The 16,294-nt window shown below is 40.0% G+C and overlaps 1 protein-coding gene across 9 annotated transcripts in view; it reads right to left on the reverse strand.

The window, feature by feature from the left end:
* The window catches only part of prdm5 (PR domain containing 5), a 351,179-nt gene that overhangs the window by 223,501 nt on the left and 111,384 nt on the right, over positions 1–16,294 (reverse strand). For 8 of the 9 annotated variants that reach the window (XM_087988179.1, XM_043696639.2, XM_043696605.2 and 5 more), the window contains 3 exons: positions 6,816–6,900; positions 6,189–6,346; positions 5,936–5,965 (listed from right to left, as the gene is read on the reverse strand). In XM_087988179.1, coding sequence (XP_087844305.1) covers positions 5,936–5,965; positions 6,189–6,346; positions 6,816–6,900 — 273 coding nt within the window. The remainder of the gene's footprint in view (positions 1–5,935; positions 5,966–6,188; positions 6,347–6,815; positions 6,901–16,294) is intronic. The other variant, XM_043696615.2, reaches the window with a different exon arrangement.

The following is a 16,294-nucleotide window of genomic DNA, read 5'->3' on the forward strand; positions in this document are numbered from 1 at the left end:
TCTGAGCGCACATTATCCTTGATGCAGCATGACAGTGCACAAGGGTCCTGTAAGTGAATTGAATAGGGTTTTTAGAGGTTGGCACATGTTAGATGCCAATGTCAGTCAACAATAGGCTGTGTGTGGCCAGTTTGCATGGGAGCATGCCCTGAGATATTAGTGCCTGATAACTAACGGAGGTTGTTCAGAGCTGAATTCACCAGGTACCTGCTCTGATTTCCATCTCACATGCTCTAGACATCTAGCTTGTATAGCGTGTTTGGGAACACAAGCAGCTAGATATTAATAAGGCATGTTGGGCCATTAATAAGGCCATGTTGTGGAGGTGCCAGCATTGGACTGGGGTGAACAAAGTCAGAAGTCACACAAGAAGGTTATAATCCAACAGGTTTATTTGAAATCACAAGTTTTCAGAGCTCAGCCCCTTCGTCAGATGAGGTGCATCAAGGAGCAGTGCTCCGAAAGCTTGTGATTTCAAATAAACTTGTTGGTCTATAACTTGGTATCATGTGACTTCTGGTATTAATAAGGCATCAATAAGAAATAATTCCTCTCAATTTGCAACTAGCCACTGTCTAGCAAGAATCTAATCACACAGCTTGTCAAGAACTTAATAGAGCAGAAGTTCCTGCTGTCACTGGACTTCTCATCCAATCGTGCCACACATTTTCCCATAGTCCTTGTCACTCAGAAACCGACAATTAGATTAGATTAGATTAGACAATATTCCATCTTTTGAAATTAACTTAATTTACACCTGCTGTCATTTCTCAAACGCATTGAAAATTCTTCATTTTGAATAGCTGTCATTACTAGCTACATCCAATAGGTTTGAATAACGTCTTATTTTACATTAGAGAGGAACATATTTGCTGATCAGAAAAATAAGCATGGCATATTGAGAAAGAAACCTGTTTAAGCAGCAAATGGTTAAGATCTGGACAGTCCTCCCTGACAATAAGGTGGAGGTAAATTTTATAATCACTTTCAAAAGAGAATTGAATCAGAATTGGAAAAGGAAAGATTTTCAGGAATATGGGGAAAAGGGAAGTGTGATACTAAGTGTAACGTTCTTACATTACAGAGAGCTAGCACAGACATGATAGGGCAAATGACCTCCTTCTGTGCTGTCACCATTCAATAATTCCATGGATAATTCTACACAAGGAGTGGGTGATGTCAAAAATTTGCAGGAGGAACTGATGTCCTGGAAGCATTCCTACAATAGCTTAATCGTAGTCATTGCTGATAAAATATCCTCATATTACAAAACTATGGTAAACCATCTTAACCTCATCAGATGTGGTTAAACTTACAATAGAGACAGTAAACACAAGACCCTTAGAGCTAAAATAGTACTTGAACTTAACGGTAATTATTACTAAAGACAAGTATAGAAAGTTTGACCATCAACCGTAGTAAATCAATTAGATTGCCGTGATATGAAGAAGCCATAATTGTTTCATTGCACTGCATCTCATTCTTCAAACTATCCTGCTAAACTTAAAAGATCAAAAAAAGTATACTTAGAAAGAGAAAAGCACACAACACTCAAATATCTGGTACTTTACAAACTTTGTTTTTGTGTTTACTGGTGAACGGATTGTAATATCAGAAACATCAAGGTTAAATATATAATCAAACTTGGACAGGAACTCTGCAGGTTCCTTATATAAAGCTCAACTTTGCATCAGGTGAAACGATATACTGAAGTGGACTGGCACAAACACATTAGTCCTTACTGTTGTTTCTTGGCCAAGCTGCACTGAATTTTGATGTGACATTTGTCTACAAAACAACAGTGACTCCACTTCAAAACCAAAGCATTGGCTTTGAAGAGCTTTGGGTGGTCCAAAAGACTTGAAAAGCATTATGCAAGTGCCAAGTATTTTTCAGTGATTTCATTTAGAAGCCTTCTCACCATAAAGTAAAAATATCATTTTATAAATAAACAATTCTAAAATGATTAAAGCTAAAAAGAAAACTGTTTGAAATCCTTTGTAAATAAAAATATAAAACTGCTTGGGTGTGTACAGGATGAGGTACAATTGTTTAACTTCAGAACAGGTATACAATCTGACCTTTAAATTTGCACTATTCTACATTTCACTGTTGAACTAACCATCTTAAAGGAGGGTATCAGTTTTGCACTTGAATTAAGCCTCTACCATCTCATGCAAGAGCTCTACAAGGATATAAAAGAGACAGATTAGCGAGAGTAAACAGTTAAGTCAAAGGCAGAGACAGGAAAAATTACTATAGGAAATAAAAAAAGGAAACATTATATCAATATTTTAGAATCAAAGTTTTACAGTACAGAAAGCAGCCATTTGGCTGATTGTGTCCATTCCAGGACATCAAGCAGCAAATTACGCTAATCCCATTTGTCAATACTGAGCCTGTAGCCTTATATGCTATGGTGTTTCAAATATTATCTGAACACTTCTTAAATGTTGTGATAGTTCACAGCTCTACCACAGTTTCAGGCACTGATTTCCAGATACCCACCATGCGCTGGGTGAAAACACTCTTCCCTCTAAACCCCCAGCTGCTTCCCTTAAATCGTACCCCATGGAAGCCGACCCCATTGCAAAGAGGATTTTTTTTTTTAAAAATCAAGACTACCTATGCCCCTCAAACAGGTCTCCTATCAGCTTTCTCTGATCTGAGGAAAATAACTGCAGTCAATCTAAACTGCCTTGATAAATGAGAGGTTCCAGTCCAGGCACTATTTTGGGTGTATATTCTCTGCAGCCTCTATGGAGTAATCAAATCCTTCTTTTGGAGTGGTGAGCAGAACTGCTCACAGTTGTGAGCTAATAAATGTCCTATACAGCTCAATCATAGCTGCCCAGCTCTTGTATTCCCTTCCTCAACTAAAAGGAAAGTATCCCATATATCTTCATAACCATCCTTTCCAACTGTGCCTTACATTTCAAGAGTCTATGTGCATGCACATCATGGTTCCTCAATCCTCAGAACTACCCAGGGTATCTTTCCTTTTTTTGTACCTTTCTGCACAGAAGGCAACACAAAATCATGCCATAAATTATGGAGAATCAAGGGTTAATTCTAAAGAAAAAAGTACTGGAGAGACTGGGACTAAAAGGCAAGAAAAACACTTTGGGCCTGAGAGTCTCTGTCTTCAAGTCCTACAAGTCATAGCTGCCGAGGTAGTTGTTGCATTGGCGCCGATCTTCCCAGATTCACGAGATTCTACAAAAACTCCTGTCGATTTGAAATGCAACTCTGATATTCAAGAAAGGAAGGGAGAGAAAAGAAAGCGGACACTACAGGCCAGTTACCCTGACACATGGAGGGCAAAAGAAAGAATCCATTAGGTAAATGATAACAGAGCATTGGTTAACAACAACGTGACTGGATTCTCCTGCTCCTGCTGTGCTTCCCACACTCTCAACTCTGATTTCCAGCATCTGCAGTCCTCACTTTCTCCAACAACGTGACTTGTGCCTTATAAATGGTGGACAGGTTTTGGGAGGGAAGTGGTGAGTTACTTGCTGCAGGATTCTAGTCTCTGATTTGTTCTTGTAGTCTAGTTTGTCTAGGCCAGTTTAGTTTCAGGTCAAATGGTAACTCGCAGGATCTTGAAAGTGGATCTTCCCTGATGGTAACGCTATTGAATGTCAAGCGGAGGTGGCTAGTTTCTCTCTTGTTGAAGATGGTCGCTGATTGACACCTTCTGGGGTGTAAAAGTTACTTGCCACTTAGCAGCCTTAGCCTGGATGTTATCCTGTGCATATGTTCATGGATTCTCAGTGGACTGGCATCAAAATTGGAGGTGTAGTGGACAGCGAAGAAGGTTACCTCAGATTACAACAGGATCTTGACCAGATGGGCCAATGGGCTGAGAAGTGGCAGATGGAGTTTAATTCAGATAAATGTGAAGTGCTGCATTTTGGGAAAACAAATCTTAGCAGGACTTATACACTTAATGGTGAGTTCCTACGGAGTGTTGCTAAACAAAGACCTTGGAGTGCATGTTCACAGCTCCTTGAAACTGGAGTCACATGTAGATAGGATCATGAAGAAGGCGTTTGTATGCTTTCCTTTATCGGTCAGAGTATTGAGTACAGGAGTTGGGAGGTCATGTTGCGGCTGTACAGGACATTGGTTAGGCCACTGTTGGAATATTGCGTGAAATTCTGGTCTCCTTCATATCTGAAAGATGTTGTGAAACTTGAAAGGGTTCAGAAAAGATTTATAAGGGTGTTGCCAGGGTTGGAGGATTTGAGCTGTAGGGAGAGGTTGAATAGACTAGGGTGTTTCCTCTGCAGCGTTGAAGGCTGAGGGGTGACCTTATAGACGTTTATAAAATCGTGAGGGGCATGGATAGGATAAATAGAAAAAGTCTTTTCCCTGGGGTGGAGGAGTCCAGAACTAGAGGTCATAGGTTTAGGGTGAGATGGGAAAGATCAAAGGGACTTAAGGGGCAACTTTTTCACACAGACGGTGGTATGTGCATGGAATGAGCTGCCACAGGAAGTGGTGGAGGCTGGTACAATTACAACATTTAAAAGGCATCTGGATGTGTACATGAATAGGAAGGGTTTAGAGGGATATGGGCCGGGTGCTGGCAGGTGGGAGTAGATTGGGTTGGGATATCTGGTTGGCATGGACAAGTTGGACCGAAGGGTCTGTTTCCGTGCCGTACATCTCTATGACTCTATGACTGTTGGTATCATTGAAGGGCAGCAGCCACTGCAGCCAGGGAGCCTTGCCATGGACAAGAATACCCTAAAACACACACATACCACAAATAATGTCTGAACCCCATGCAAAACTACCAGGTTTCACTGGGTCATTCTCTCATTTGTCAGAAGGTAACCACCCCATTCCCCAACCCCACACCCTCACTCCTCCCCCTGCTACCCCAGCTCCCAACTCCTTACCCCCCCCAAACACGCTTTCCCCCAGCCCTCTCAATATTCCTTTACTTGATGATGTTTCTTAAGATCCTTAAATTCACCTTCACAGCAATGAAACAAAAAAGTGAAAATTGGAACATTAAATTCTGGAAAACCTCACCAAGTCAGGCAACATCTGTGTTTCTAACCCTTTGACAGAATTAAAAAAATATTAGGATGTAACATTTTCTAAGCAGGTACAGAGGCAGGAAAATGACTTTGATATGGTGGGGGTGGGAAATACGCTGATGGCAGAATGGATTTAAATAACAAGAAAGAAGCCACAGAGTAAGGCAAAGAGGGCTTGTGATGGAACAAGTAACCAAACAGGCGGAGGAGTCTGGAGGAACTGTAAATAGCAGTAGCAGAATCATCTCATGCGGTCAGAATGTTGCTCTCCTCATAAGACCTCATTGTTTGTGGTTAGTTAGGTGAAGGAGAAGTAGATGTAGACCTGCTGATATAATAGCTCATCATGATAGCGAAATTCATAGTAAAATAGTGTAAACAAGAAATAATGGGCATTCAATTAATCCTAAACATTCAACCAATGGAAGGAAAAGAGAGATCAGCCCAATATTTCAGACTTATTCAATTCAAAGCTTTAAGTACTAATGGTACAGAGCTTTCCATAATATTTTGAAACTAAACCGAATATTTATTAGTCGTAGAAGACAATTACTTTCATAATCCTAAATGTACTTGCATATCTAATCAAACATCAAATCTTTCCCATTGATTTACATGTTTGCATTGGACTGCTTGCCAAATGTTACACATTTACTACCTTAGCATTGGCAAGGACTCTTCTAGGGTGTCAGAAGTGTTAAATTCAGAACTTAAAGTGGTAAGAGGTTATGAGAGCAAGACAAGTAAGGGTTTAGAAAAAAAACATCTTATATTCACAGCAGCAAATGAATTGATTTGATATTTCACCCACGTATACATTTTCTTAAACATAATCTTTTTGTAAAATAAGTCGTTCAACTGGGAAATTACTAATGACTTACCGATATGCAGAGCTTCCCCAGGTCCTTGTGCTGTGGAGAGGGTGATGTCAGTGAGTGCAGATTACAAACATTGTGACGTAAGCAAGTGCAAATTTATCAATCATGATTGGCAGCAGGGCATTACAAGGTTATTTTTGCAGTCAGCTGCAGGGTTAATCACAAATTTGTAAGAATTTTTTTTACTATATATACACATATATACACAAAGATATTCACGTTTGTATATATGCATATATATAGAATTCATATTTACCTTCTTGTGGTTCTTATACACATTTCTGTGAGCAAATCCTTTTCCACAAAGTTTGCATTTGTAGGGTTTGTCCTCACTATGGATAATTTTATGTGCAGTCACTTGATCTAGCCGTTTGAAAGATTTACTGCAGACCTCACAGGTGTAAGGGCGTTTCTCTGTGAAGAATGAGCAGCAAATATTAAACTGTCAGTTGATAAAGAAGGAAAGATGAAAGGAAGACTTTGTCCACTGAGGGAATCTTCCAATTAAGTCAATACAATTAAGATTAAACCAATTAGACAGACAGCTGCATGCCTTTGGAATTATGTGCACCAAATTGCCTCTTTTGTAGGACAAGCTTGGGTATATCTCCTGCAATTTGCACATCTTAAAGCATCTCTTCTAAATACCAAACTCTGTTTAATTAACTTCAGTCAAAAGAGAATCACTTCAAAGAAAAACTGCTTTGCACCATGAGCATGAATTGCTCTTTTTCAGATTAAAGACATTTAAGCAGCTATGACAAATTTTATGTTGTGTTACTTAATTACCAGGGAAGCAGGTCACAAGGCAGGCCCCAAGAAAGTGAAACATCAGCTACCTGTTTTTCTGCTTCAGTAAAAAAAATCTCCAGGTTGGACTTACCTGAATGGGTAATCATATGGCGCTTCAACTGGTTTGCAGATATGAATTTTTTGTCGCACTCCTGGCAATTGAAGACCTTGTGAATCTTTAAAGTTAAAGACAAACAATGATTATTTAATGCAAGGAGATTTCTTTTTAAACAAATCAAAGGCACAAATCTTCTGAGATTGCTTTGAACGAGTTTAATGGCTTCTCTGCTTCAAGCCAAGTTAACGTTTACAATTGCACTGTATTTGCCTTCCTAATAATCTTGGAACATTAGAGTACAGTTATGGAAATAAAACGAGATATTTAAAACATAAAAGTACATGATTAGAACTCCATGTGGGAGGGGGACATTGGTTGTATGTAAAAGGATTTTATGAAAAATATAATTCAAGAAGATTAATTGAGAAAATTAGGTTGGTAATATTGCTGTTAAACTGATTGCAAGAGATTTGCTGACCTTCGAGTTCAGATTTGTCTTTTAGCCCCAAGTTGTGATAGCTATTACTTCATTCTCTTTCTCATTTATTACTTTATCCTATAACTTGTCATGCTCTGGATTTTGTTGGAATGAATTTACGATTCTGTCTGCCTTACAAAACTAGAATTGTTTAATAATCTTGGCATAAAAGCTCCTTTCATATACTTCCAACCATAAATCTGTGCTGCTCAGCACATTTGTCACTGAAATACAGAAGAAAGAAAATGAAAAAGACAAATATTTAATGTCTACGAATCTCTGAGATATCCAAAACTGCATTGTATATACTGTTTTACTTAGAACTGTTGTCATGTAAGAATGACATTTGGTGCTTTTATAAATAGTATAGAGTGTACTAGCAACAACATTACTCTTAATTTGTGAAAAAAAACAAGAATTCTGTGCTGTTTGGAGTCACAATTGGAGAATGTGCATGAAAACAACAAAAGGATACAGCAACAGTTCACAAGAGCAATAGGGAGTGAGAAATTATCTTTAGATAGTGAGATAATTCCACTGAAGCAGGTAAGGTGAAGTGTAAATGTTGTAGAGCTTTTTTTAAAATTCTTGCAAGCTTTCATAGAGTGCCCAGGAGCTCATTTCCAATGGTGAGGAGAGTGTGGCAAGGGCCTGTCTATTTGAATTGTCAATTCACAAGAGTGAGGTTAGCAGACATTTTGTTGATGGTAGAAAGTTGAGTACAGATTAGTCTACCACAAGAAGTGGTTAAGAAAGAGGCCACTGGAAATTTTAAGAGAAAATTAGATGTACATGTGAAGCAGAGAAAGGTACAGGAGTATAGGCAAAGTGAAAACAAAATACTTCAATTAAAATAAGTGTTGCTTGAAAATTTTATTTAGCTGTTTCTGCAACAGAAAATCTCCATATGTGCAATATTTATACAAATCATAAACACCAAGCTAAAATTAGAAAGTAATGAAAATGACAAGGTTTTGATTTTAATTCAACTAGAATACAAACATTTTAATATATTTCAAAAAATAACTAATTGATATTTTCAGTATGATATTAAACCTCCACTAACTGGCAATATGTTTAATCAGGATTTCATAGAATCCCTACAATGTGGAGTCAGGCCTCTCAGCTCAACAAGTCCATACCAACCTTCTGAAGATTAACCCATTCTACAACCCCATTACGCTACATTTACCCCTGATTAATACACCTAAATGACACATTCCTGAACACTATGGGCAATTTAGCATGACCAATTTCCTAACTGCACATCTTTGGATTGTGGGAATAAACCAGAAAACCCAGATGAATCCTACACAGACAGAGGGAGAATGTGCAAACTCCACACAGTCACCCAAGGTTGGAATTGAACCTGGATCCCTGGTGCTGTGAGGCAGCAGTGCTAACCACTGAGCCACCGTGCTATTCCTGATCAACCTTTCATTCAACCCACATAATTACACTATGTACAGAACAACACTATGAGGATTATACATTTCTAATGCATTACACATAATCAATTCACCAAAATGTCTAATGTGGGTAAACTTTAGAGATGAGCGAACCAATCCTGTGTTATTATTTGAAACTGCTATGACATGTTATACATCATGACTATTAGATTTATACATCAAACTGAGAAAATGAACAGCCATCCTTCATAATGAGAATCGTCATTCCTTACATAAAATGGATAATATAGGCAATTTCTTTGTGCATGGTGCAAATCTCATATGAGATACAGAGTACATTCTACACATAATACACAGACACACAATTCCTTGAACATGGTTAGTGAAAAAAAATCACTTTGAAACTATTATACAATAGTTACAGTATACAACTACAGATACAATTGTTACTTTATATCCAAATTCAAGTGCAGCAAATCTCAGAATTCCTCCAGTCACAGACAAATTGTGAGATTTGTATGCATATTTATTGCAAAATTATAAATACATTTAATGTTTAATTTAATATTTACTTTAAGTTTGTGTTTCTGGTTCTTGACTTAGAAACAAGTGTATTTTCTGTGTGTATGATGTTAAAACATTCTGTACCTATGGTGATTTATTTGAAAGCAATTTTTTGAGACCTGACTTTAGAGTGAATGGGTTCATGTGCACCACTAATAGTTTTTTTTTTGTTTATCTTCGATTATTTTGTGACCCACCAAGGTAAATACTGTGGTCTTAATGATTGCTAGAAACATCTGCAATTTCTTTTTTTTAAGTTTAAGTAAAAGACAGCTTGGAAGGGGAATTTTGGTTTCAATTTTACTTTTGAATTTTGAGCATATTTGTTTTGGATAGGATGGCAGTGTAGATCCATGCTCCTGAGAAGGAAAGGATATGCAGTGAACTATGTTACCATACTGTAAAGAGTTTTCTTACTTCCAGACCAGAGATGCTGGGACAAAAGAACCTGAAAAGGTTATTGAAAGAGAGTACTTTTAAGCAGGTGTATGGTAACTCCAGGAAGATAATGTCTGCAGTTTCAATATAAAAGTTAAACTTACAAGTGACTTGAACTTACTGACGTGTTAGATGCAGAGACTCTGGTGTAAGTATTATAAGAATGCTATGTTGTGTACTGAACAAAAGTTGTTTTGATTCTTTTCAAATTAAAAAAAGAACAGTTTAGGGATTAATGGGATTATACTTTTCCCACGTGTTTAAAGATCTTAAATTTTCTATTACAAGTTGATGATTTGGTTTATTTTATCTTCATCTCATTTATTAATAAATTTTGTTTAATTGTTAAAGCAAAATCTGTAGCATTGTGTTTCAGTGAGAGACTACTTTGTTAAAATCAACAATTTCAAAATATATCCCATCAAGCTAAGAATCGGACTTGTCCAGTAATAACATCAGCTGGGATCATAACACAGGCAACCTGTTGAATGAGATGAGTAAGAATTGCATCTACTTTTCTGGTGCCCACCTAATCTCATTAGCATCATGTAGTAATTAAAACAGAAGACAGACTGAACTGAGAGAGATGAGATCATTGTGGTGATGGAATAAATAACTAATTCTTTAAATATGTCCCCATATAATTTAAATAAAAATTCAGTCTTTCATGAAGGAATCGCACCTCTTACTTTGTCCATGTTATTGTGCATGAAGAAAATCAGTTTGTGTCTTCATCAAGAAAGACAATGCCGGAAGTTACAAAACCAAAATCTGCTGCCACAATTTCTCATTGAACTTATTCAACACTCATACTCTCAAATGTTTATTATTAAGATCAAAGCATTTCAAGATTATTGCTTCAAACATAGACATATGGATGAAAAATTGTGCCATGTAATTAAACCAAACCATTAAAAGACTCAAAGTTGTCAAATACCAAAATAATCTCAATATTACTTACTTAAGGAAAAAAGTCTATTAGCAAGTCTGATCGAATTGCTTGCATTACATACTGACTCAAAAGGATACAGAGCTCATGGACTTTTTCTTGATAAGAACTCCAAATAATATATTATATCTGCTGCTTCCCCCCCAATGCTCATCAAGCCAAACCTCCCGTCTATCCAAACCTCAATACCATATACCCCTCCACAGCTTTCAGAAGCTGACAGGTTCAAAATAGTTGAGGATAGACAAGTGCGGCGCCAGCCATCATTGCCCTGGAGTATCACCCTAACCGGTGAGAGAATAATTTGGAAATGGGATACCCTTGAGTTATAGAGATGGCAAGGAAAGTCAATGATCAGATTCCAAGATATGAATGGAGTCAGCATCCCCTGGCATCATGGGGCCAAAAAAGCATGGGGAAAGGCTACCAAAGACAACTATCCACTCAAAAACCAGGCTCCTGTCGAAATAAGATAAAACTCAGATTTTGGTCACCGATATCTTTTGCTGGAAGGGCAGGACCCCAAACCTGAGGGAGAGGAAGACAACAGAGGCGCAACCATTAAACAATGAACGTGGAAAAAGCAAATTAGTTAAATTTATGCCCTGAATATGAGCTGGTTAGACCAAGGAGAGCCAATGGATTGTATCTATCTGGGCTTCCAGAAGGCCTCTGATAAGGTCCTGCAAAGAAGGCTGCTGAGTAAGACAAGGGCCCATGGTGTTAGAGGTAAGGCACTAGCATGGATAGAAGAATGGCTGTCTGGCAGACGGCAGACAGTGGGAATAAAAGGGTCCTTCTCAGGATGGAAGCCAGTGACTAGTGGTGTTCCACAAGGGTCAGTATTGGGATCACAACCTTCCCCTTTATACACTAATGATCTGGATGAAGGAATGGAGGGCATTCTGACTAAGCTTGCAGATGATACAAATATAGGTGGAAGAACAGGTAGTGTTGAAGAGGCAGGGAGGCTGCAGAAAGATTTAGACAGGTTAGGTGAGTGGCAGATGAAATACAATGTGGGAAAAGGAAGAATAGAGGCATGAACTATTTTCTAAATGGGGAGAAAATTCAGAAATCTGAAGTGCAGAGAGACTTGGGAGTCCTAGTCAAGGATTCTCTCAACTTAAATTTGTAGGTGGAGTCAGTAGTTCGGAAAGCAAGTACAATGTTGTCATTCATCTCAAGAGGATTATGATAAAAAGGCAGGGAAGTTCTTCTGAGGCTTTATAAGGCTCTGGTCAGACTACATTTAGAGTATTGTGAGCAATTTTAGGCCCCATACCTCAGGAAAGATGTATTGGCCCTGGAGCAGGTCCAGAGGAGGTACACGAGTATGATACCAGGAATAAAAGGCTTAACATATGAGGAACATTTGAGGACTACGGGACTATACTCAATGGAGTTAAGAAGGATGAGAGGGATCTGATTGAAACTTACAGAATACTGAACGGCCTGGACAGAGTGGACATTGGGAAGATGTTTGCATTGGCAGAAGAGATGAGAACCCGAGGGCACAGCCTTAAAGTAAAGGGAAAACCCTTTGGAATAGAAATAAGGAGAAACTTCTTTCGCCAGACAGTGATTAATCTGTGGAATTCATTGCCATAGAAGTCTGGGGAGACCAGGTCATTGAGTGTATTTAAAACAGAAATAGATGTGTTCTTAATTGCTAAGGTTAAGGAGAGAAAGCGGGAAAATGTTTTTGAAACCCTATTAGCCATGACTGAATGGCAGGGTAGACTCAATGGACCTACATTCTGCTCTGCTGTCTTATGGCCTTATACCATTTGAGACATTTCCCACCTCACAGCCAAAATCTTCATGAGCAACCGTGAACTGAAGCACCATTTTAGAGGTCTCAGACCCACCAGTCACATCACATCTTAATTCAGTCAAGCAGTCACTCAGACAACACCACATCCTGGTCCATGAGCAACCTTGTACACAGTTTCCCCTAGGTAACAGTAACAGGGCTTAATCTTGTCATTTTAATTCAGCTTGATGGAGGGTTTCTTTTTAATGAGACCCAGTGGGTTTTCTCATGCTGCCATCCCAAACCGTTCTTATTAAGTACCTAGAAGCAAATTACTGCAGATGCCGGAATCAATACTGAAAACAACAAATGTTATAAATCACAGCAGGTCAGACAGCATCCATGGAGACAGAGCAAGCTAATGTTTCGAGTCTAGATGACTATTCAGCAGAGCTGAAGTGAAATGTGGAGGAGGCAGCATTTATGCTATAATTGGGGGGGTGGTTGTGGCAGTGGTGGGGTGTAGAAAAGATGCTGATAGTTCAGATTAAGTGATTGGAATGTGAGAATGGCAGAACAATGGTGTATCTAACTGCCAGACAGTCCCCACTGGGATGGGGGTAGGGGAGAGGTGAACTGGTGACAGAGAATATAACAAGTAAAGCTGATAAGAAAGGGAAGGAATGAGAGTTGGTTCACAATTTGAAGGTGTTGAACTCAATATTGAAGTCCAGAAGGCTGTAGATTGCCTAGTCTGAAGATGTGATTTTGTTCCTCTAGTTTGTGCTGGGATTCACTGGAACACTGCAGCATGCCGTGGACAGACAGGAAGGCCAGGGTCCTGCTAGAGCGCAGATCGGAGGTGTTCTGTAAAGTGTCACCCAGTCTATATTTCATTTCTCCAATGTAGCATAGGCCACATCAAGTGCAGCAAATACAATACATGAGACTGGCGGAGGTTCAGGTGAAATGCTGTTTCACCTGGAAAGGCTGTTTAGGCCCTTGGATGGTAACTTGAATCCAGTCACTGTGAAGAGAAGATACCCCTGGGATCACTGGGGAAGGCAACCAGCCGATCATCACCACGTGGATCAAGGCCAAGCTCAAGTGTAGTGGGATATCATCATCCAGAGTTATGTTAAAGTACACGATAGTTGATTAGGTTTCTAGTGTAAATTGTTAGTTATAGTGTATTTTGTTGTTATAGTATTAATCGTGGTAAATAAATAAATATTATTGTTTATTATTCAAAGTTTGGGAGAAGATTTGTAGCTCAGGTGCTCGTTGATGTGGTTCTGTTCGCCAAGCTGGGAATTTGTGTTGCAGACGTTTCGTCCCCTATCTAGGTGACATCCTCAGTGCTTGGGAGCATCCTGTGAAGCGCTTCTGTGATGTTTCTTCTGGCATTTATAGTGATTTGTATCTGCCGCTTCCGATTGTCAGTTCCAGCTGTCCGTTGCAGTGGCCGGTATATTGGGTCCAGGTCGATGTGCTTATTGATTGAATCTGTGGATGAGTGCCATGCCTCTAGGATTTCCCTGGCTGTTCTCCGTTTGGCTTGTCCTATAATAGTAGTGTTGTCCCAGTCGAACTCCTGTTGCTTGTCATCTGAGTGTGTGGCTACTAAGGATAGGTGGTCGTGTTGTTTCATGGCTAGTTGGTGTTCATGGATGTGGACCGTTAGCTGTTTTCCTGTTTGTCCTATGTAGTGTTTTGTGTAGTCCTTGCATGGGATTTTGTACACTACATTGGTTTTGCTCATGCTGGGTATCGGGTCCTTCGTCCTGGTGAGTTGATGTCTGAGAGTGGCTGTTGGTTTGTGTGCTGTTATGAGTCCTAGTCTGGTAGTGTGGCTAGTCCTTTGGGTTGTGGCATGTCCTCATTCCATTGTCAACCACATGCCACAACCTAGAGGCATGGCACTCATCCACAGATTCAATCTATAAGCATATCGACCTGGACCCAATATACCGGCCACTACAGCGGACAGCTGGAACTGACAACTGGAAGCGGCAGAGACAAACCACTATAAATGCCGGAAGAAACATCACAGAAGTGCTTCACAGGAGGCTCCCAAGCACTGAGGATGTCACCTAGACAGGGGATGAAACGTCTGCAACACAAATTCCCAGCTCGGCGAACAGAACCACAACATTGTTTATTATTATTATTATTAAGATTCGACTTGCAGTTTCTTTGCAAGATAAAACAGCTAAAACACACTGTGTAGCAGAAACAGCAGTTTACTCCCCAAAATGGAGAGAGAGGTCAAGGGAAGGAAGGGAAATGTCAGAAATAGACAATGTGAAAGTTATAGAAGGGTAGAAATTGGAGGCAAAATGAATGAAATTTTCAAGATCCTGGCGGGAGCATGAAGTGGCACCAAAGCAGTCATCGATGTACCGAGACAAGAGTTATGGGAGGGGGCCAGTGTAAGTCTGGAACAAGCATTGCTCCACATACCCCATAAAGAGGCAGGACATAACCATGCAGGTATCCACAGCCACTCCTTTGCCTTGGCATTAACTACCTACACTGGCCTACGGCACACTTCTCATCTGAAGTGAGGCCAATTCTCCTGCTCGCCATAGCAGCAAGTACTCACCACTGCCCAAATATCCCAGATCGAAAACCGACAACCCTAGCAGTAGTGCCATCTTGGGAACTTGGCCATGCACTCAGCCAAGTCTGGGCATTCTAGAGATGCTCTTCCCATCAACATAGTGACACAGCAGCCACTAACAAGCACTTCACAGCATAGAGTTGGCACAGCTGGCACTACCTTGCACATGCAACACCATATTCCAATTCCACCTGACCTTAAAGCACCTGCCATCCATAAACCTCACTGAAGACATAACCCATCGTACATCACCCTGTAGGGCACTACCCCTCCTTCCACAAAGCCCACTGGATTAGACCATATGATCATTGTTATTGTGGGGCTTTCACATACAAGGAAGCCTTTAAATAATGCAAAAAATGTTGCTTTTAATTGCCAAAGCCAAAAGCGAACAGAAGCTGCTGTTCCCTATCAGAAGACCAACTACTTGTACACTGACTTTAAAATGCTTATTATCAGTGAGTGATCACTGCACCCTGTTTACATCTAAAGGAACTGGGTGTCAATTAGGTCCTGTAGCTTGTCGTGTCCAACACAGCTGCATTCTATGACACACAAGGTACTGGTCCTCCTGCTCAACGTCCTCATTGTCCTACTCAGAGGATTCATCCCACTCAGTTCCTCAATGCCCATCACCACCTCTTATTGGCTATTCCAGTTGTGGGAGGAAAAGCATGCTCGGACAATGTAATATACTGTCCAGAATATACTGCCCCCCTCTCCCGCCCCACCCCCAATTCTGATGCTCAAGTAGTAGAACCTCATCTTCAGGGGAATGATTGTCTGCCCCACCATGCCCTTGATCATAAAATAGGCTATGTTGTATCCATCCCCTCCCTCAGTCAGGGGCTGTGCCATGGAGACATCAGCCATGGTCAAAGGATAGTCCATGCCACCCTTGGTCTCAGCCTTGCAAGACATCTGGATGCTCGAACACAGCAGGAACATCAGAGTTCTCAAGGAGATAGGAATCGTGACAGCACCCAGGTAACCAGACACAAACCTCTAAGAGGTGGCACCAATGATTACAGATCATCTTCACATTGCCAAAATGAAAATCTTTTGCACTAATGATCTCAACTGTGTTACAATGTGGCTTGCTCAGTGCGATGCCGGTGTAGTCAACGTTGCCCTGAACGTAGGCAAAGCCAAATATGTTGCTGACACCTGCTGCCAGGGCATTTGCAAGTGAATGTCTAAGACATCCCTCGTCAGGGTCATAATGGTAGTGATCCCTAATCATTTCCATCATCAGCATCTCATGCACAACTGCTCCTCCCATCTTATACTTTGAG

The sequence above is a fragment of the Chiloscyllium plagiosum genome, unplaced genomic scaffold (assembly GCF_037043375.1).
Source record: "Chiloscyllium plagiosum isolate Xiang-an unplaced genomic scaffold, Cpla_swu_hap1 HiC_scaffold_1, whole genome shotgun sequence".
In the NCBI taxonomy this organism is placed as follows: Eukaryota; Metazoa; Chordata; class Chondrichthyes; order Orectolobiformes; family Hemiscylliidae; genus Chiloscyllium; species Chiloscyllium plagiosum.